The following is a 22,316-nucleotide window of genomic DNA, read 5'->3' on the forward strand; positions in this document are numbered from 1 at the left end:
CAAATAAATAAATAAGAAAACAAAATGTGTTTAAATATATTTATGTATAAAAAAAATTCTAATAAGTCAGCAAACACATCAAAATAAATAGATAACTGTATACATTTGTAACGCAGACAAACATAGGTAAATCGATACACGAATAAACACACATAACTTATAATATATATATTACTATATATATATATATATATATATAATATATGCACGTTATATAAGGGCAAATTTATCAAGTAACTACAGTATACATATAAATAAAAAATAAATAAATAAATAAATACATGGAACAAACATAAAAACGTAAATAAATAAAAGTATTCATACTGTAAGTTATTATTTTTGAAGATTACTGGTTACATTGTAGACTACTGTTATAAAGGCTTAAAGGGGGCGTGAGATTAAAACTTATTAACATGACTTAGTTTTATTTTAAATAATAAGTGAAACTTAATATTGCAGCTTTCAGTTTTGGATAAATGCCGCTTTTAAAGATGAGAGTGTCTCCCTTTCTCAACAAGTTTTGAGAGATGTTAATAGTTAATTAGCACAAAAAAAACCTTTCCACTGACGTATAACATTCACCAAGCAGTGCAATGAAATAAAGAAACCTCACCAGAATTTAGGTCGGTTGATGGTCAGAAATAATGACGACAAAAACACTGCCAACTTCTTAAGTTAAGCTAATATTTTTGATGCACACAGCAGCTTTATACCAGTTTACCGTAAAATGGGGAATTAAAAATAACCACTACGGCATCGCTTTCGTTTTCCTAAACGGGTAGATTTTGTTAACTGTGTGATAAAATGAGCCCATACTGAAATATCATGATTTCTTTTTTTTTATTATAACGATTTAGTCGGTTACTGACCAAGAAAGTTATTTGGGAGATGGTAGAAAACATAAAAAGAGAAACGGGTGGAAGGTGAAGCTAAAAATGATCGGGCATTATTCAGGGCAGCAAAAATCATCGGGGTCCTCGGTCGGAGGACCTCGCGAGGAGGTAAACAAGCGATGTTGGGTTAATTAACGACCATCCATCGATTTTACCGCAATTAAGTTTGCGTGTGATCGCGATGGCAGAAGATAATGAGCTGGAAAAGTATGTAGTGTGTTAATATTTGTCCTCACTTGGTATTTGCGCACTGGTGAACGCAGGTTTCCTCTAAATCTGTAACAACGCTCCGTCGGTAAAAAAAGATGCTCATTTATTGTGTTGTTAGACGAGCTTGTGATTGTATGGAAAGCATGCCTTCGTGGTGGCACACACCATGAGCTCCCTGTCCTGTATAAAAGTAGATCAGCGGGTCTCCTCTGCTGGGATTGTGCCGATTCAGCAGCTCGTGTCAAACCAGGACACTGTTCCCCTTTTGCTCCTGATGATTCACTTTCTCTTCCGCATCACTCCGTTTTCTCTCACTTAATTAGATTATTCTCCCCTTGGCTCCCCCTTGAGGATTTGCGCCATCTTTGTCCTCGGCTTCTCATTTTCCCTCCCCTTCACGTGAACAGTGTTTGACGTTTTTTCCTCTTTATTTATCCATCTAGGCGTGCAGTGGAGGAGCTCCTCAGGGAGACTGACAGAGCCCGCGTGAGAGCAGAGACCATGGGCCCTGCAGGATGGTGAGCACAGTGTCTGACATGCCATCTGTCTGACTCTTACTTATCTGCTTTAGTAAGAAGGCTTGGTAGTTGAGCCTCACATAATGTGTGCATTGCACTTGAACTAATGAAAATGGCTGCAGTAGTGTGCGATACTGCAGATTTTTGGTATCGATCTGATACCAAGTACATAGATGGCGAGTATTGCTGATACCAATACCTAGGGCTGCACGATTTTTTGGCTTAGAATTGAGATCATGATTCTCTCACGATTTTCTTTTCCAGTATAAATATTTATTGTATACAGTATAAATTCCAGTATAATTCCAGTATAATAATTCCAGTATACAGTATAAATTCCAGTATAAATATTTCCAGTATAAATATTTATTGCACTTATTAACTGCACATCAACTTCGTAACAGTTGAGACTGAACATAAAAACAATAAATAAACATAAAAACAACAAATGTCTCACGTTTTGTTGTTGCCGCAAAATGTTGTACTGCTTGAAATTCCGTCTCCACCGTTGCTCGACACTGCCTGTATAGAGCAGGTAGTGCAACAATAGAAAAATAGTTGCGGGATGGCACTGTGTAGCGTTTGTCTACGGCGTTGATCACTTTCCTAAATCCCTCGTTTTGCACAGTGTTGATGGGAGCCATATCTTTGGTCAGGTGATATGTAAGAGCCTCCTAATTTCTTTGTGCCTGCGGGAGTTCGACGGGTATAGGTATAGGGAAGCGCTGTATAAGGTTCCCGTTATTGATGTTTGGGTGGTTGACCGGGACGGATTTTCTCCTGTCACTTTCTCGTCATCCCTGACGTGCTCTCCGTTGTTTTTTCCCTGCTAATTTTAGCATCACATGGCACAGCTTCTGCTCAAGAAACTACCTGGTACCAGACCCACCTAGCCTTTTTGACGGCCATGTCTGGCCCATGTACCTGAAACATAAGAACATCATGTTCGCCCTTGTCATTTGTTGAGCAGGAAGAGTGAGCGCTTGTTTTCATGCAGATTACGTCCCGGATCAAAATGCGGTACAATCGTCATCATTTTTTTTTTTTTTTTTAAAATCGTTGTCATTTGGAAATGAGATCGCACATAAGTATGAATCGAGATCGCGATTTTCTAACGATTAATCGTGCAGCCCTACCAATACCGTTAATTTTAACTTGTAAAGGAAAATGAATGAATCGTCATTCATTTGCAACAGATTTAATGAGCATTAAATCGCTGTGATTGTTACTTTTCACTACAATTAGTTAACACATAAAAATGCATCTTTTAGCTTTTTGTGGCATTGGGTTTTTTGGAGACTTGCAGTGTAAATGTGCCTGTCTCTGCAGCACGCTAGGTTAGATTCTCTAGCTTAAATGTGTTATAAGCTATAAATAAAATTGATGTGGAGGTTAACACTAAAAAAGATTCCTGTAATTTTTTTATAGTGAATTCCTGAAATATATTTTTCACTAAAAAATGATTTAAAGCAATTCCCTGGGCTACATACTGAACTTAGAGGATAGAAGCAAAGCATCGTTCCTATTGTGCTAGTATGTGTCTAAACCAGTGTTGGTATCAATACTATCGATACTATCTTTGGATTGATCCACCCACCTCAAATTTTAATCCAGTGCGAACAGGGAGGACAAATAAAAATGACTGAAGGTCGAAGGTGCACCACAATTACTTAACACTACATGTTAAGTAATTGGCATCCATAACATGTAGGAAAATCCTAGGCAGGTCCTGCTGATTCAGATTATGATCTAAGTAATGGGATAATGGGAAAAAGTATCTATGTGACAGTCACACAACTCCTGGTGTTTCATCAGGAGGAGTGAGTACAGTGAGAGCAGAGCCATTCCATACTAAAACAACAAAATACACACACACACACGTGTATACATATATATATTTATTTATTTATATATATATTTTAGTGTGGTTAATAAACCCAAAATGTTACCTTCAGAATGAAAATTTTGAGTGTTGCAGTCCCTCAAAGAGGACATGAGTGGGTCAGATTTTGGCACTTTTTAATTTGGCTTATTTCTTCTACCGTCTTAAGCCCTCATAACTTCTTCTACAACATATATCTACGTAAAATGAACCTTTAATTTAATTTATACTCCGTTTAAAAAGTGCAACCATATAAACTTTACACCTGCTCAAAATGTCACATCCTACAATAGGAGAGAATGCATGTATTTGTCTCTGTACAGGTGCACAATGACATTTGGAGCATCTCCCTGAGCAGTGCATACAAATAAGATGCATCAAATACAAACTTATTTTAACTTGAAGTGAAAGTTAAAATAGACACACATACCCATTACGCTGTCCTTAATGATCTTAGACAGGATGTTCATAGTAGAGGCAGTGTAATGTGTTTTTCTATAGCCCCTGAGCAAACTTTGAGCATCAATATTATGGAATATATCCGAGCTTCAATAGCAAAACAGCACAAATTTAAAATCTGTGAGAGTGAAAGTAGTATTAAATCATGACTGTGTTAGAAAATGATTTTGATTTCAAAGGAGAAGGTGGCCCCAGTGTAAAAATGTAGGTAAATGATATATCTTGTTTTGACCTGCCTCCAATCTGACATTTAAAATTGACCCAAATGTTTATTTTTATTTTTTTTATTTTTTTATTTTTTTGGACCAAAAAACAGATAAAGAAAAGAAAATAGGGTATAAAGGCCTGCTTGTGTTATCCTATGGCACAGATATTAAATTAGTGCAGTTTTGCTTTTGAAACTCTAATATATCCTTTTTAAAACTTGAGCTCCTGACACTTGCAGTAGGCGTTACATCGGTTTGGTTGCTGCTTTTAACAAAGCTCCAATTTGTTTTTCACCTCCTAAGTTGTGAGTATTCAAAAATTCTGGAGAAATACTGTAGACTATAAAAAGGCGTACTCGGAGGGCCTGTAACTCATTTTGAAGGAGGAAGCATGGATTCATTACATACAATAAAGTTATTGTACTAAAAAAAGAATATCTGATACTGATAGGAGGACAGATGGAAGGCACTGATTGATTTTTCATTGAATGTGTTTAGATTTATGGTCCCATGCTGCTCTCTGCTATTTAGATCAATGGGAAAGGCATCAGTAAAACGGGGTTGGAAGCTGTGGTCGACTGCACACATTTGATAAAAGTGATGGTCGTGCATTAGTGCACCCAGTAAAAGTAAAGAGCAACTCCTTCTCAGATGAATGAGGATGTCAGTGCAGGATGTAATCAGACTGTCACCAAGAACCGCCCTACTGTAAAACAATTACAGTAGAGCTGCACTGCATTCATCCCTCATTACAATGAACAGTGCACATTTGAGAGCAAGTGGTCGTATTCTCGACTGGTGGATAAGCGCCTGAGTGGCAGAGAGCAGTCTCCTAGCATGGTTTGTCCCCTCATTGAAAGTCAATGTGAAGATTTTAAACGATGGCTTTTCTCCTGTGATGAAAAAGTTCTATCCCGGTGGTAGTCGTCTCTTCCAGGAGCCATCCTCAGGGAACTAAATGGTTTAAATATGAATGTAAATGTAAATTTTATGTCATGGCTTTCAGTCACTAGATCTCTTACTAAAATGCTTTATATTGGGGGTTTATTTCCATTAATTTGCCTGTAGTTAAATGTTTGGTATTGTGTAACAAGCATGCGAGACAATTAATTTCTTGTTAGCAAAAATACAGTTTTAAAAACGTTTGCTTTGCTTTTGGCTTTTCTCTGCACTGAGTTCATGCTTTAAGGCCATTAATAAGGTTCTCTAACTAATCTAGGGTCATATATTCTATTCTATTCTATTCTATTCTATATATAACCAGTTTGGTAATATGTAAAAACACCATGATGTCCTGGCAAATCCTGGAATGTTTGATCTTGTCTGCACTGTGTAGTTATTGCTACTTTTTATCTCACTCATATTTACATTTAAAGTAGTCAAACTTGAAACTAAAATTGTCATTTTTTTCCATCAAGTTTTTGCTGTAAAACATTTTGATCTCAATTAAACCTGTATGACAATCTGACACTGATGTCATGAATCCAAATCACCCAGTTTAAGCCACTGAGTGTGAGTTTTTAAGTTTTAAAAAATATATATTTGAAATACCACAAAGAGATGTCTAATGTCTATTTCTGAAGATAAAATCTGTGTGGAAAATCACAGAACTGTTTATTGATTTTGAGGGAGGCTTAATGCTGGAGTCAGCCCATAAAATACTGCCAGCTTTTAATCAGTTTCATGAGGATTCAAAGGCGGAAAGAGCAGAAACACTCAGTATCCTCAGCGGTGGCTGCAGCTCTGTCTGCGAGGACCTTTAAAGATGAATCTGTCCTGTGAGTCCTGTGTGGCGGTTATTAGCTCTGACCTCAGTGACGACCATCCATCTGTCTCTCTAATGGTCGCAGGGGTAAGTGTAACACGTCTAACTAACCTCATGTCCTTCACTTCTCTTTCAGGTTGAAATGTCCTCTGCGAAGCACCAACAAACGCTTCCTCCTCAACACGCTGCGCTCCACCGGCCTGCAGCGCCGCACTGGCGAGCCTGGAGCCGGACACTCCACCGCAAGGGGGCGCCTGAGGAGCGATTCCCCAGACAGAGGCCGCAGCAGGACGCCTCCCAGAGATCACAAGAGTAATGGAGGCCACATTGATCATAAACATCATCACAGGGACGGCCGCAGAGACAGAGATAAGAAGCTGGATAGAGACAAAGACAGACGCCACGGAGGCGACAGAGAACGGAGACGCACTGATAGACCGAGCCGAGACAAAGACGCGCGCACACACACAAACTCCACGAGTTAAAATAGCCCAACTGTGTGTGTGTGTGTGTGTGTGGACTTAAACCTGAGAGGATCTGCTGACTTTGCTCAGAATGAGCTACACGAAACTTTAAGTTCTTGTTACACCGGATTGTAAAGGTGGACAATTGTCTCTCATGATGGGTTCAGTTGCTGCCCCCCCTCCCCCCAGTAAACTTTTGTCTGAATAACACATCCCACACGTTTATGTTCTTCATTCTCTTCATCATAGTTTGATGCAGTTATGCTTCGCCCATAAGAGCAGGCTTTGTTTCAATCATAATGTCATTACCATTTTTCTGTTATTATTCACTAGCCATGATGTTTACATAGGCCACGCTGCAGTCGCCACTGGGTAATCACATGTTATCGCCTGTCCAACTTTTTGACATGTATACACCAGCTATCACAAAGGGTTTTGTTTGTCAAAGGAGAGAGGAAAAAAAACTTTGTTTTCCCGACACTCCTACATGCGCCTGTGCTTGTGGTTCAGTGGTCTCCAGAGGATTATGTGTGGCAGTGAAGTATTTTAACCCTTTAACACATACAGTATTTTCACCTTTTGTAAGGTTTGAGGATGGGTGGACGTTTGCCGAAGCCTTCAGTGTCCTCTCCATTTAGCCTCCTTTTTATTTTTTACTGTTTCACAGCATTATATAAACGTGACAAATGTCAAGCTCTTTGGCCCTGATTACACACGGCTCAATTACAGCCGTGTGTCACTCCTCGCTTAGGCCATTACATAAGGGGAAAAAAAAATCTGCAGCTTGAAAGTTGGCTAAAGTGCATCTGAGGCGCATCATGCTTCATAAATCACGTTGTCTCCACTGTAGAGGAGAATGGCTCTGGTTAACTGTTTCCTTCCTCTTTGAAACAATAATCAAATATAAACACCATTAAGCCATAGTGCAGGCGGTGTTTTGTGTAGAATTGGTTTACTTGAACTTTATTGCATCGCTGAGTGCCCCATTAAGATACAGTCGAAAGTGGCATAATTGCTTCTGAAGAACTCCGGGCAAATACGGTCTATTGATACACACCAGCGAGGTAAAAGCCCGATCTTCCTGTAATTTTTCCTGAAAAATAAGTAAATCGCGTTCGTCTCCGCGTTGCGTAAAGGCGACACCGGAGAGCTCGAGGGCTGTGGAGACACGCTCCACGCGCACGGCTGTTAATTGAGTTCAGTCCAGTCACTCCAGCCTAATTGATTTAATGGCGCGAGCACACGCCGCCGCTGAAGCCTAATGACCAGCAAACACCGGCGAGAGTGCAGCGAGCGAAGTGGCCGCATGAGCTCTTGTTTGTTGTCGCCAAGATACCTGCGTGCGGAGATCGTGGGTCCATGCGTGCGAAATGGTGTTAAATGATGCATTTACAAAAGTATAATGGGCGCGTTTTAAACGTTAGAGGGGGGAAAAGCAGATAAATGAAAAAAGTGGGCTGTGTGTGGTGTTTGAGCTTTTCGCCAGAGTTTCCAAGACAACTGTTTCTCCATCCACGTCTCTTATCTGGCGGGTCAACCAATGTTTGCGCCCATACGTATCGATTTATCAACCTCAGTGTGCACACGAGAGATATATCCATATAAAATGTCGATGGCTGTGCTGTTTGAGGACAATCCAGCTTGCCTTGCGTGAGATTCGTGCTCCTTCCAGACGCTCTTGATTAATAACTCCCTCTTTTGCCCCACATGTGGAAGGAGCAGTTGCACGGTCACCTGTTTTTGTTGTTGTTGCTGCTGCTGCTGTTGGGGTCAGACACAGGTGGATGCCAGGTAAACCTTGCGGTATTTACAGAGTAGCATTGATTTACGCGCTCTTGTTCAGTTGGCTGGAAAAAAAAGCTCACAGAGCTGCAGAATATCCTGGAAACTGGGAGCTATCGGCCTGCCGTTTTTGAGCAAATAGTGAAACCAATGGCTTGGGCGCTACAGGATCACATGGTGGCAGAGTGACACACCTGTGTGGAGCAGTAAGGGCCTCGCAGTTGCGCCTGAGGCAGGTAGGGCTGAAGGTTTACGCCGAGGTAGGGCGCAGGTTACGGTGCGTGTGTGTGCGCAAACGGCCCCCCTGCAGACACGGGTCCTCGCCAGCCATGAATCGGGAAGATCACTTTTATCCCTCTCAGGTTTTTAAAGACTCCTGCGCGTACCAGAGATCACAGGGTGATGACTACAGCCACAGCAGCCCGCCACCCTGCCTCTACATGAGCAGGCAGGTCCACTCCGTCTACACACCGCCGTCCATGGGAGCCTTGGAGCAGGCCGGCCTTCCTGACATTGCTACCACTTACAGTTTGCCGAGTATGCGGGAGGAACCTGGCGTACCCCAGCTCCTCCACCACCACCAGCACCAGCAGCAACAGCAGACCCTCCAGCCGCCTCCAGGCTACAGTGACCCCGTGGAACAGAGCAGATATCACCTGCCATTCCCCTGGATGAAAACCACTAAATCCCACTCACACACCTGGAAAGGACAGTGGGCAGGTAAACACTCAAACAAATCAGCGTATACAGTGTGATTATGAGCGTACTACAGAATCTGACTGAGGGGGGTTAAAGTTCTTAATTTGAGTTCAAAGAGGGCTTCAAATTAAAATATGGGACAGTCATGTTTGCACAATTTAGCTACATAACAAATAACTTTCAACTAACTCCTTCTGAGGCCTTTAATGACATCATGGCCCCAACAATATGATCCTGGGTGTTTCAGTTTACCTGTCAGTCATTTTTGTAAAAGGCCCGGGAGGTGAGCGGTTGCTTCATATGAGGTATTATCGTCACAAAAATGTGAGTTTTGTTTGTACAAAAACATTTTCACAAATCACGCTATCTTTAGCCACGAGCAGCCTAATAATAGTCTTTTATATTGCCAAGTCGTTTGTAATTCTAATGTGGTCTTGATAACGTGGAACAAAAAAAGAAACTCTAACATGTAATGAACTTTTTAAGGAAAGTATTTTTTAGGGAAGAGTTTTCAGTGGACTGAATTTCAACAAACTTGGAGAGGCTTTACGTGCAGCGAGTTTGCGTAAAAGCAGTGTCGTCGTTAGGAAAAAAATATTTTCCTAAAATAAAAAGAGTAAATAAATTTCTCGTACTTTTCTTACATCAGAATGAAATTCCCAGAAAACATTTCTTCTGATTCTCTCTCCTAAAGAACTCTCAATAGAAGCGTCATGTATGAACGAGCCACTCTCATAAAGTCGAAACGGAATAACTTACACTCTGATATAGCAGGCCCACGTTGTTTTATTATTCTGAGATACTTAATGGACAGTGTAAACTTATTATCTATGACATTTTGAAACAGTTACTATGAACTTAAAAAAACCAAAAGTTTTTAAAATTAGCATGAACGACGGTAACGGGAATGATGCCCAGAATCGAAACTATAAATTAGTGCCTTACAAATAGGCAATAATTATCATCAGTGGCTTCACATGATTCATATTAATTTCTAACAACTTGACTATGTAAATCTATTTAAAAATAGTCTGCATGATGGCGTATTTCAGTTTCACTTTGAAAATAAATGTATATTAAATGCATTTTTTTAAATTATTATTATTATTTGGAACGTATTAAATACAAATTTAGCTGCACATTCAACGTCATAAATGAATGAATAGTCTTTCTTGTATTGATGTTCAAAATGAGCAAATTATATGAGGGAATTTAGGGTCCTCAGGTAAAATAAAACGCTCTAGAAGCTCTTCAAACTAACTGATGCGTGACTGATAACATGCAAATAAAGACAAGAATTACTTTTCTATAATATTTTAAATCTTTGTTTTTTTTACTTGACTGTTTTAAATGTAAAAAATATAATTGAAAATGGAAGAGATCATTTTTTAACAGTCAGTTCATTAAAACGTGGATCTCATCGAGTTGTGGACGTAATTAATTAATTCATTTATTTTAAAGAAGCGGTCAATGGATTCTTCTAAGGCGTCTAAAAACTTCTATTGTTTCGGTCTTTATCTTCAACAATATGAAAATACTTAAAAAAAAAATTAAAACTTATATACAGCTTTCAGTGACTTTAGTAAATACTTCCTGATTGTGGTTTATGATATGCACAGTAATTAATCTGCTTGAATTTCAGCTCTGGGTGATCACGTGCACTGGGAAATATGTTTTGTCCTTGAAGAAAATGTTAATTTAATCTCTAAAACAAGTAATCTATAATAATCTTCACCCCTAAAATCTAAATTAAACCTGTTTGAATAACCCCCCGTAATAATCACCTGTTTTTTGGCCAAGTATTTGGTTAGTACTGGTTAAATAAAGAGTGGCTGGAGATTCTTCTTTACATTCATTTTCAAGATTTATTTTTTACATGAATAAAAAACACTTTTCATAGTTTACAATTAAAAATGTAAATTTACACTTGAAGTGCTTCAGATTTTAATAAAAATTCATTTTTATTACATATTCTTGTTTTTAAAGGGCGCTAATTCTCCGTGTGGTTTTAGGGTCATACGTGATGACTGAGAATGAAGAAAACAAACGCACGAGGACTGCGTACACGCGCGCCCAGCTGCTGGAGCTCGAGAAGGAGTTCCTTTTCAACCGCTACATCTCGAGGCCGAGGCGCGTGGAGCTGGCGCTGACCCTCAGCCTCACCGAGCGCCACATCAAGATCTGGTTCCAGAACAGGCGCATGAAGTGGAAGAAGGAGGAGGACCGGAGGAGGGCGAGGGGGGCCGACCCCGACCAGGACTCCTCCATCACCTCTGGAGACCAGGGGGAGGCCGCTGGAGGGGTTTCCTCCTCAAACGGACCACACCCCACCACACCCCCCGTGTCCCCTCTGCACGGTCTGTCTGCCTCCGGCTCCAGAGAGAGCGCATAGATCCAGCGGATATATTTTTAAGACTTTAAGATTTTTAAGACTCAGACCTGAACTCATATTTAAGGGATCATTTTAACTTTGACTGAAACTCAAATCCAAGTTTTAGGAAACATGTACATATATTTTTTTTCTGAAAAGATTGATGGTATTTAGGGGTGGGGGGATATTTCTGTAAAGTGCTCGTTTACAGGGACCCTTCAGAAATTTCTCTTGGACCACCAGAAGCCCCCTGACTGGAGTCCACAGTCTGTTGATTCAGGACTTATTTACTGACGTTTCTTCATCGCCAAACATCCTCTGAGATAGGTTCAACACCAGATGGCACGCGGAGACAACAAATTCACGAACTCCTTTCCCGACAGCGGACCACAGACATGATTATCAGTGCTGTTGTTTTCCATACATCAGTGTACACTTGTATATACACTAAGCTGTATTATGGAGATTGTTAATTAGAATCAATGATCCACATGTTTTATTGATTGAGATTTTATGGATACATTCAGAATTAAAATATACCACAGCCTTTGAGCCTGGGAGTGATGAGGTTTAGAGGCAAACTGGCGCAAAACTCAACCTCCGGCACTTCATAATTTGTTCGCGCCATCAGTAAGCAGCAGACTTTGGAGGCGCAAGCGGCAGATCTTCTTCACCTCCTCGATGCCGCGCGCTCTCTCCACTGCGCGCTCGTTCTGGCAGCGCTCGGACAGCTGCAGCAAGATGTTCGCTTTGTCGTTCATCCGGGCGCAGATGACAAATGGAAAGCCGAAGCGCTTTTTATACTCCTCGTTGAGACGGGCCATGCGCTCGGCTTCCCCCGAGGTCAGCGCGTCCATTCCGGCTCCCGCCTGCTCCTGGCGCGACTCCCGGGTCAAGGTGCCTCTCTGCAGGTCCCTGCCGGCCAGATCGGGGTGACACCTTAGGATCCCCTCTTTACCTGCACATACAACCGATCATTTCTGCCAGTTTAGAGCATTAAACTGATACAAGCCTACTTATTAAACAAACGCGTAAAAATTAACCCGAGCAGAGGGTAGAAATGTTAATAAACTAATTCCTTGGATCACCTGATTCTGGGAGCTCGTCGATGAAGTCACTGATGGCAGCCTCCAGAGCATTTAAACTCACAAACGGACGCCTCGACCACACAGCGGCTGTTATAACAGGACATTTCTCCACCACGTTACCGAAAGTGTTCACAAAATCCTCGTAAGAAAGAGCATTTACAGCTGAAATGTCCATGACTTATGGGAACAGTCTTCAGTGGTGCCACAGGCAGTGTTTGTTGACCTTTACGCAACACTTTGCAACAAGGGTTAACGCACCGCTGGACACACAGAACACCCCCCACCCTCCCCGGATAGTCTGGCAGTGGTTAATATTTTCTTATGGAAACTATCATCTGACACTGGAAAGAACAGTTAGCTGAGTGTAAAATAGGAGGAAAACAGTGATTTAAATTTTAGCTGCAGGGTCCTTATTCAGCATTACAATTCTGAGCTCTGGCGTCCCCTAGCGCTGAACAAAGGTCAGCAAAGAATATAAATCAGACGGCTATCCATTAAAACAGCGCGACGCCGGTATTGAGATCATGATAAGGCTTCAGTGGTGGAAGAAGCAGACAGATCCTACATGAGAATAGCCTGTAGCGATAGAGCTGCAGGAAAATTTTACGTAAGCTAAAAGACCTGCACTGAAAATGATGGCATTTTCAGACAAATTCAGGGGATCACATTTCCTGAACGAGGCTCTTTAAGTCTGAATGGCTAAAACTAATTGTGTAAACCTACCTACAATCTTTGTTTTCTTAGACCCGATAATGACGATAATGATACAATAAATAGTTTTGTGGATATTTTGTTGACTCTATTTACATATTTTTACATGCTTTACTTAACAGGTATGTGCCACCCTGCCTGGACCTCTTGCCCCTCATTTGCCCCCATTTAAAGATTTCTAGTTCCGCCACTTTAAAAAAGGAAACATTAAAAAAATGTACTTCATTACTGTCATTTAGTAAAATCTACTTTTAAGTAGAACACAGCTTTTCTCCTAGTGGCATCATATACTGCATCACATTGTACGAAAAATCTTCATTTAAAATTTGTGATTGCCATTAATTCTGCAGGATCCTGAAATACTCACATACCTGCAATCATGTTTCTCTGCCTCCAAATGTTCATTCTCCTGGTATGCAGGGGGAAATGTTCTTACTGCAACTCCACTACTCCACCTACATGGCAATTTAACCCGCAGGGAATTAGGAAGGCTGATCACTATGATGCTGTATAAACATGGTTGGCAGGACACCTAATTCCTACACAGATTTACTACTGCACAAAATCACATGGGCAAAAACTGCCTCAGTCCAAAAAAAGAAAAAAAAAAAGTTTTATTAGTGAGCACCACACTCTCACTGGAAATAAGATAGACAAGACTTATTTTTCTTTCAAGGCAGGCTAGTGGGCTGGGGGTGTAATTCTGGCCAGCAGCCCGAGGACATAATGTTTAGCATTATCAGCCTGTCAGCCAATCAAAAATTAGTTCAGCATCTTCCTGAGAAAGAGTTTTCATCTACCTTAATGGGCCTTGAGTTAATGGGGAGGGAGTTTTCACACAAGATCCTGGGAATGCAACTCTCAGTCTCTTTAATGAGGTTGGCCACCTCCTCATTACAGGGTAGGCTATTCCTCCTAAAGCTGCACTGGTTACTTCTAGCAGTTTTCAGTCCAATTCTTTTTTTAAAGCAACACATAGCCCTGAAATGAATCTTCCTTCTGGTAAAACTAAAGCATTTTTAAAACAAAACCAGCCAAATAAAAAGAAAAAAAGCTTTCCTCCAACTGTGGGCTTCAGTTCAAAAGTATTCTACAACCCTTTCCCATCCAGTCTCTCTGCATGCATATTTCCTCCTTTCTATCCCCTTTAAAGAAAAGGGCCCCAAACCCACCAATCAATTACTTCTGGGACTCAACAGGAAATAGCTGGACTAGAGTGGATCTCCACTCCCACGCTGGTGCGGCCTAACCTGACATTTAGTAGCAGATCACACAATTACCTAAATTAAACAACAATTCAGCCGAGGTAAGGAAAATTAGGACGTATCACCAGGCAAGCAGGAAATGTTGAAGATCACGTCCTCACACTGATACACCAGTTTCAAAGAAACACATGCAAAATCTGGGTCTGTTAACAGTGACAGCAACTTTCCTATTAGAGAGGAGGAGACTCAGCACATTCTGGAGCCAGGGGTTGTTATTGAAACAGGCTTAAGATCAAATGCTGCTTATCTGCACAACCAAAGTGGCTCAAATTGCCTCACCTATACAAAGGAGGTCATGTCACATGGGAGCTCATGCTTACTCCATACATCTAAGAGAGGCTTTACAGATGGAATACAGCACCTCTAACTAGAAACACAGGAAAAGAGCAGACTCATTTAGGTGTGCACAGACATTTATTTATTTATTTGTTTGTTTTAGATACAATGTTATAGCAGAGAAAGTATTATACAGTCAGGCAAACATTTCATTTGTGAGTAAAGGAGAGACTGGTTTCATGATAAGCAGACTTTCCGTGGGTGGAAATACTTTGAGCATGAGTATAAAAATCTGTGGTCACATAGCTTCTCTCTCTCTCTCTCTCTTTTTCATTCACTTTAAACTTTCAATGCTCATTGCCAGGAGCAAGAAGAAAACAACACCACTGTTATGGCAACGAAGAAGTTGGGGGCTTCCCTGCACTGACAATTTGCTCAGAGCAGGTCTGGCTTGTACAGGATAACAACGTGGCCACCATGAAACCAAAAAAAGCATAATACAGCAGCCATGGGTGTAAGAGCCATTTATTGTTTTTGTTTTGTGTTGTTGCACATTTGGACACTGGGGGCAGTGACATTTGCGGTTACTGCATTTATACAGGAAGAGTTGATCTTACAATGAGTAATGGTTGAACAGCTTAATGCTACAGATCAAATGAGGAGGCAGGGGAAGCATTGCCTTGGAGGCCTCAAAACATTTACACTGAGTTTTTCAAGTAGCACTCAGAACCTGTCTCGACCCCCTCTTTGACTTAATAACTGCAACCAAACTCCACCAGCATGTGTAGAAATCTCTTCACAAAGCTGTCAGAGTAGCTGTAAATGTCTTGATGCATGCTCAATCATCCAGGTAAGTAAATCTTCAAAACTTGATTCTGTTTATCTGAACGTAGCTTTTTGTGGGAGAAACGTTTCGTCCACGGAAGAAGTGGAAAAAGAGGGCTTTGCTATCCTACCCTGGAACACCACCAATCCATTGGTTCAGATATGTGGATGAAACCTGGGTGAAAATCAAATCTCTGGGGTCACATTAACTCGGTGGACCGACACATCAAATTCACAAGGGAGGATATAATAAGTGGCAGGTTAGCCTTCTTAGACTGTGAGATTTCCATGACTAATGGGGGACATCTAAAAGCTGATGTGTACCGTAAACCTACGCATACGGATCAGTATTTAAGGTTTGACTCTCATCATCCATGGAGCACAAACTGGGCGTCATCAGGACGCTACAAAACAGAGCGAACATGATCCCTACACACACAGCGGCCAGGGAGGCAGAAGAACAGCACATCAAGAAGGCCCTGAGTCAATGTGGTTATCCCAGCTGGACTTTTGTCAAAGCTGGAAAGGCACCTAAAGAAAGCTCCAGCTAATCCAGGAGAGAAGGACAACCGCTGCCCAAGCGAAAACCTGTAGAGATCCCGTATGTGTCAGGAGTATCGGAGCAGTTGAGACGCATTTTTTCTAAACACCGGGTCTCTGTGGCTTTTAAACCCCAAAACACGCTGCGCCAAAAATTGGTCCACCCCAAGGATCGGGTCCCCCGACACAAACAGAGTAACATAGTGTACGCTGTTAAGTACCAGGAGGATTGCCAGAATTTATACATCGGGGAAACCAAACAACCTGTGGCGAAGCGGATGGCACAACACAGAAGAGCTACTTCGTCAGGCCAGGACTCTGCAGTCTATTTACACCTACAGGCCAGTGGACACTCTTTCAATGATGAGGATATACACATCCTGGACAGGGAGGAACGCTGGTTTGAGCGCGGAGTCAAGGAAGCCATTTACGTGAAAAGGGAAAGACCATCTCTGAATCGAGGAGGGGGCCTAAGGGTACATCTTTCGCCATCTTACAATGCTGGGATTGCAGCCATTCCCCAACTCTCTGTGAATAGTACTCATGGCCATTGATCAGTGGGCTTTGATCAGTGGTTGTTGATCAATGGTCATGAGAATTTGCATAATTAAGACTAAGGAACTGACCTCCCAGCCCATTGTTCCTTCAGTGGGCTGGTTTCAATCATTATGCAAATGTGCTGTTTATAAGATTTGGGGAAACCTGCAGTCAGCTGAGACTGAAGAAGTCACTTGGATGAGTGACGAAATGTTTCTCCCACAAAACGCTACGTCCAGATGAACAGAATCAACTTTTGAAGAGTAGCTGTAAATACACAGAAATGAGTGCAGTTCTGATACATGAGAGGAATTTTGTGGGTTGACAGGGTGTGCCTGTAACTTTTCCTGACTGGAAATTATTGAGCACAAGAATGACATACAAGATGCGGTTTCTGTGGTAGATAATGAAAAGTGTTAGGTTAAATATGATTTATCCAGTTCCAGCAATAAGTATAAAATGCTCACTATATTTGATTTAAAGATAAAGACACTCGATTTTACTCTAAATGATTGTGAGAAGACTATCAAGTAACATGCTGTATGGATAAAATGATATATGGGTGGTAACTGTATCTGATGGTTACAGAAGATCCTTCTCAGATATTGAAATGTCTGACTACACAGACATCGTTCAGAAATGTCCACAGAGGTCAGTGGATCATGGCAGTTGCTGAAATTCTGGTGGTTATATCTTTATAACCAAGCTGAAAAAAGAAAGAGAGTGAGACTGAGTGATAATGGTTATTCATCCAGTTGTGGAGGTGAACAGGCCGACCCTCTGCCCTCCATCTACAAGCTGGTCAAACAGTGATGATGAGCTATGCTCTTTATTTTGTTCATAAAAAGATGTTTATAAAAAGACCAAATATATACTTTATTTTTGATGAGGTACATGAGCTCTTTATTGACTACAGCCAAGCCAGAAGCACAAGCAAACTGCCTACTTTCAGCACCATCATGTTGTTATAAGTAGGTACACCATCTATAATATAGAAATACAAGGACAATAATAAGAATTGATTAATTAATAATTGACATTTTATTAAAAAGTAATGTAAATAAAAAGTTCTTTGTACCTTTAGAGAATACTGGGTAATGGGTTTTGCAGAACCAGAACCACACATAGTGTCAGCAGGAAGGAGTTCTCCTCAGGTGGATTACCTAAAAAACAAAACAAAACAATGTGAGCATGACAACGTTTAGATTTTTTTTTTTCATCAAATATTTTCAGTAAATATATTCATGAGACTTGTTATTACCAATAGAGGGCTGAGGTGTAGGTGGGATGATCATGTAATGGGTTTTGCACCAGGAGCCAAGTGGGTTTGTCAGACAAAACTTGAATTGGTCTCCTTTGAACACGTCTCTGCTCACTGAGCTCTTGATCGGCTTGTTGCAGGAAACATCAGAATCTATTTGAAATGCATTTGGGGCCTCATCCCAGGATGAGTCTGTTTCACAGCTGCAGTGAAACAAAATAAAAGGAGTTTAAATAATCAGAGCTAAAATGCTCTCTGAGCTGAACGGCTGTGCAGGTTCAGGTATAATGCCTAAAAATAAATAAATAAATAAATAAATAAAACTCGGCATTCATAATTATATTCAAAGGATAAGGGTATGACTAATATTCAGTCAATGAAGCCAATTAAAAAAATATTACAAAATATAAATATTATAGCTGTCGAAATTAACGCGTTAATTGCGATAATTAAATTTTGGAATTAATTACGTTAGAATATTTAACTATTTAGCGCAACACGCAGATAAGTCGCTCCCATAATTCCACTTGATTTGTTTACCGCGCCACTGAAAATGGAGAAGCAGGAACAGGATGGCCTTCTGGATGGGGAATTTAAATACAAGAAGAACATAGATGGGACAATAAACAAACGCGTTGTAATTTGCACTCACTGTAGTAAAGAGTTTCAATTTCACCGTTCAAATTCGACCTTAAAATACCACCTTAATGCCAAACACGCGTTTGTCGGGGCAGCAGCTTCACCCGGCCTGCGTCAGACCACTCTTAGTGAACGCAGGCCACTCGGTAAGTCTTCTTTGGACAAACTGACCGACAATATAGCCAAATGGATAGCAAAGGACTGTAGACCGCTAAGCATTGTGGAGGACAAGGGCTTTGCGGATGTTTTAAAGGTTGCATCTCAGGACGCGTCCTACAAGCCCCCAGCGAGAAGCACAATAACAATTCGAATCCACGAACTGTATGAAACGGAGAAAAAGAAAAAAGAAGAGGCTTTAGTTCACACAGAATGCGTGGCTCTGACAGGAGACCACTGGACATCATTGAGTAATGACAATTACCTGGGAGTTACTGCGCATTTAATCACTGAAGCCTGGGGTCTGACATCCTTTGCGCTGACTATAATGAAAACGGAAGAGCGGCACTTTGCGGAGGCTTGTGCAGAGCAGTTCCAGACTGTTGCTCGCAGGTGGAGAATTGAGGAGAAGGTGACAACAGTAGGCACGGACAGTGCGCGCAATATGATCGCCGCGGCTCGCATCATGCCATTCAATCACATGCCGTGTACCGCGCACATTCTACAGAGATGCATCACAGTGAGTCTCGCAGACAGTGGCTTTGTCACTGCGCTGGCCAAATGCCGCAAAATTGTTGGCCATTTTAAGCACAGCCCAGCAAACACAGCAGAGCTGAACGCAGAGCAGGTGTCACTGGGGCGCAAGCAGGAGCCGTTGGCCCAGGACGTGCCTACGCGCTGGAACTCCACGCTGGAGATGGTGAAGCGCTTGATCCGCAACCAAACTGCAGTAACCGCGACTCTGGATAAACAAAAGCATAAACTTGTCCTCCTGACGCCTCCAGAGTGGGACAAACTCCAGAGACTGGAGACACTTCTAGAGCCCTGCAGGTGAGCCTGTCATTGTGACCATAATTGTAGGTTTAGATTAAATGTATCAAACATACATCTTAAATCAGTTTTGTTATTATGAAAATGTCTTATTTAAAAAATAAATGAAATCAAATATTTTATTAATATTACCTAGTATTAAAAAGCTTTTTTTAATTTGCTGTCTTATCTGTGTGTGTGTGTGTGTATTCCACTGCAGATATGTGACTGAACTGCTGGGAGGAGAGGCCTACGTCTCCTGCTCTGTAGTTCTACCAGCCTTCTGCCACCTGCGCCGTGTCATGGAAGTAACTGATGAGGACCCTGCATATGTGGTGAGGTTTAAAGAGAAGTTTAAGGAAGACCTTGCTTCCCGCCAGGAACATACCAACTATGCATGGCTCCAGATCGCAACTGCACTGGACCCACGTTTTAAAGACCTACGCAGTGTGCCCAAGACTGACAGAGAAGCAGTGTGGACCACACTGGCAGGCATGCTGCATGAAGACTCTCCTAGAAGATCACACACTGCAGAAGAAGGTCCAGCCAAGAAGAGGCTGAGCCTGCTGCAGATGGACTCTGACTCTGAGTCAGAGGAGGAGGTACAGCAGGACAGAGCCATACAGCGCTACAGAGCAGAGCCCTGCACTGCCTTAGAGGACTGTCCCTTACAGTGGTGGGCAGCTCATGCAGGAGCCCACAGCCAGCTGGCCCGCCTTGCTCGCAGATACCTGGCCACTCCTGCCTCCACAGTGCCCTGTGAGAGGCTGTTCTCTGTAGCAGGGCACATTGTGAACAAGAAGAGGTCTGCTCTGCACTCAGAGAACGTGGACAAGTTGGTTTGTCTCAGCAACTGGCTGAAGGATGAGTAGACCAGAGGACCGTGTGTTTAGAGCTTGTTCTATGGTTGAATGTGATTTAAACAATACTTTTCACTGTTGTTCATATTTTTTTGCACTAATCTACCTTACCCAAAAGGATGATTGGAGATTTTTTCTATTTTGCCTGTTGAATTAGGCCTATGTTCTGTGAACTTGAAGATGTATATGGATAAAACAATGTGCTAGATTTAAACGGGTGGAAAACATTCAGTAAAAATCCCTCACAATTATTTGAAGCCCTGTTCTGCTTGTACTGCTTGTACTCACAATTAATAATAAATAAAACAAACAAGTGTGTTAAAAACCACTATCTGTCCCGATTTTTACACATATATACACATATACACATATATTTCGAGTTGCGATTAATCAATTTTTAGGCTGTGATTAATTCGCTTCCAGCACAACACCCAGCCTACGTCAGACCACGCTGAGTGAACGCAGGCCACTCAGCGTGGTCTTAGCATTAAATAACACTAACAAGTGTGTGAAAATCCGCTATCTGTCCGTATGTTTGCACACATTTTGGTCATATTTCGAGTTGCGATTAATCATGATTAATTAATTTTTAGGCTGTGATTAATCTGATTAAAAATTTTAATCATTTGACAGCCCTAATATATATATACCCAGATATATTATGTATATTTATATTTTGAATATTTACAACCCTGTTAAAGAAAACTACATCTTATGAAACTTACATACAAAAATAATTTTGTTCACATTCAGACCTCACTTCCTTCATGCATTTTGTTCAAGTTGGAGTATATAGATAAAGACTGTAATATATTATGGAAAGTATGATAAACGTAGGCTAAATATGATTTATCCAGTTCCAGCAATAAGTATAAAATGCTCACTATATTTGATTTAAAGATAAAGACACTCGATTTTACTCTAAATGATTGTGAGAAGACTATCAAGTAACATGCTGTATGGATAAAATGATATATGGGTGGTAACTGTATCTGATGGTTACAGAAGATCCTTCTCAGATATTGAAATGTCTGACTCAGATGTGTAAGTAAAGACCAGCCAGCAGTTCCTTTACTCTCTGGTGTGGACCCATATAGACACTTTAATAGTGTTGAAATCAAATCCGACAGTGTTAATTTGGACATGCTGGATTTGCTGTGTGTAGCGGCAGGAGGTCTGGTTGAGAGCTGGATGATGGAGCTGAAAAACAAAAGAGGCAGTATGACTCAATGATAATGGTGCTTTTGTGCTTCTCGCATATGTGGAGTCCCTCAGGGTTCAGTCCTTGGACCACGTCTGCTTTCATTTGCTATGCTGACAACACACAGCTGGGCTTTTCTGTTTAGCCTCAGCAGCCTCTCCCACCTCCATGAATGCTTCAGTGCTATCACTAATGAGATGTCTTCTTATCGTCTGTTTGGCAATCAGCTTGGCTGAACTTAACTGGCTGCTGAAAACTCGTTTTTACAGATTAGCTTTTCCTTCATCTTTCCGCATTATTTTTGACCATAGTTTATATCTAACGAGTGTAGTGTCTCCTCTTTCCTCTGCTTTTAGGTGGAGACTAGGTTGGCACTGCTGTAGCCAACACACCTGTTTCACATCAGTTTATTACCTCCATGTATTTAAGCAGCAGCTCAAGCCTACTCTCCTTGTCAGGTTCTTGTGGCATTGGCTGCAGTAAACTATCTCTGTAATTTTTGTTTGAATCCTTAGTGAATCCTTAGACTCTGGCCTTCTACTTACTCCTCCAGCTACTCTGGAAAAATATTCAAGTAAAACCTCAAATCCTCATCCCAATAAAATATCTCTCACCTGTTTTTCTCTAGCAGAAGACCGTTCTCGTTCGGTGAACACACACTCACCCGAGACTCTTGTAGCTCCAGACTCTCCCCCGTTGATCTGAAATTCTGTAAAATAAACCTTTTAAAAACTGAACACAGTCTTCTGAAAACATGACCATTGTTGGATATGACAGCTTTATCCTGAGTGCGAAACACTTTATAACTGTGTTTTAAAAAGTGCTACACAAATACATTACTGTGACAGAGATACCAAACTCTTATGAAACAAACAAAAACCATGAAAGATTCAATTAA

At 41.2% G+C, this 22,316-nt stretch overlaps 4 protein-coding genes and 1 long non-coding RNA gene across 6 annotated transcripts; 3 read left to right on the forward strand and 2 right to left on the reverse strand.

The window, feature by feature from the left end:
* Positions 1 to 950: 950 nt before the first annotated feature.
* si:ch211-140b10.6 (uncharacterized LOC102298887) lies at positions 951 to 6,609 on the forward strand. Of its 2 annotated transcripts, none has more exons than XM_005912232.3 (3): positions 951 to 1,001; positions 1,547 to 1,621; positions 6,070 to 6,609. In XM_005912232.3, exons 2-3 carry the CDS (start codon positions 1,605 to 1,607, stop codon positions 6,416 to 6,418), a joined length of 366 nt encoding a protein of 121 aa, XP_005912294.1. In that variant the 5' UTR covers positions 951 to 1,001; positions 1,547 to 1,604; the 3' UTR covers positions 6,419 to 6,609. The 2 variants fall into 2 exon arrangements, with proteins under 2 accessions (XP_005912294.1, XP_005912293.1); XM_005912231.3 differs by having other exon boundaries at positions 967 to 1,100.
* A 127-nt stretch (positions 6,610 to 6,736) lies between these two features.
* On the forward strand, positions 6,737 to 11,270 carry pdx1 (pancreatic and duodenal homeobox 1). Its single transcript, XM_005912229.2, has 2 exons — positions 6,737 to 8,899; positions 10,891 to 11,270. The coding sequence occupies exons 1-2, from the start codon at positions 8,509 to 8,511 to the stop codon at positions 11,268 to 11,270; spliced, it is 771 nt and encodes a 256-aa protein (XP_005912291.1). The 5' UTR covers positions 6,737 to 8,508.
* A 575-nt stretch (positions 11,271 to 11,845) lies between these two features.
* Positions 11,846 to 12,581, reverse strand: urad (ureidoimidazoline (2-oxo-4-hydroxy-4-carboxy-5-) decarboxylase). Its single transcript, XM_005912230.3, has 2 exons — positions 12,338 to 12,581; positions 11,846 to 12,207 (listed from the first exon to the last, which is right to left on the reverse strand). The coding sequence occupies exons 1-2, from the start codon at positions 12,510 to 12,512 to the stop codon at positions 11,858 to 11,860; spliced, it is 525 nt and encodes a 174-aa protein (XP_005912292.1). The 5' UTR covers positions 12,513 to 12,581; the 3' UTR covers positions 11,846 to 11,857.
* A 4,789-nt stretch (positions 12,582 to 17,370) lies between these two features.
* On the reverse strand, positions 17,371 to 17,994 carry LOC102298045. Its single transcript, XR_315201.3, has 3 exons — positions 17,753 to 17,994; positions 17,570 to 17,654; positions 17,371 to 17,475 (listed from the first exon to the last, which is right to left on the reverse strand). It is a non-coding gene; the product is annotated as an uncharacterized LOC102298045 (long non-coding RNA).
* A 178-nt stretch (positions 17,995 to 18,172) lies between these two features.
* On the forward strand, positions 18,173 to 20,860 carry LOC121814882 (E3 SUMO-protein ligase ZBED1-like). Its single transcript, XM_042222929.1, has 2 exons — positions 18,173 to 19,378; positions 19,578 to 20,860. Exons 1-2 carry the CDS (start codon positions 18,306 to 18,308, stop codon positions 20,227 to 20,229), a joined length of 1,725 nt encoding a protein of 574 aa, XP_042078863.1. The 5' UTR covers positions 18,173 to 18,305; the 3' UTR covers positions 20,230 to 20,860.
* The last annotated feature ends 1,456 nt before the right edge of the window (positions 20,861 to 22,316 follow it).

The sequence above is a fragment of the Haplochromis burtoni genome, unplaced genomic scaffold, assembly GCF_018398535.1.
Source record: "Haplochromis burtoni strain Fernald_Lab_line unplaced genomic scaffold, NCSU_Asbu1 Contig_1, whole genome shotgun sequence".
NCBI classification, from domain to species: Eukaryota; Metazoa; Chordata; class Actinopteri; order Cichliformes; family Cichlidae; genus Haplochromis; species Haplochromis burtoni.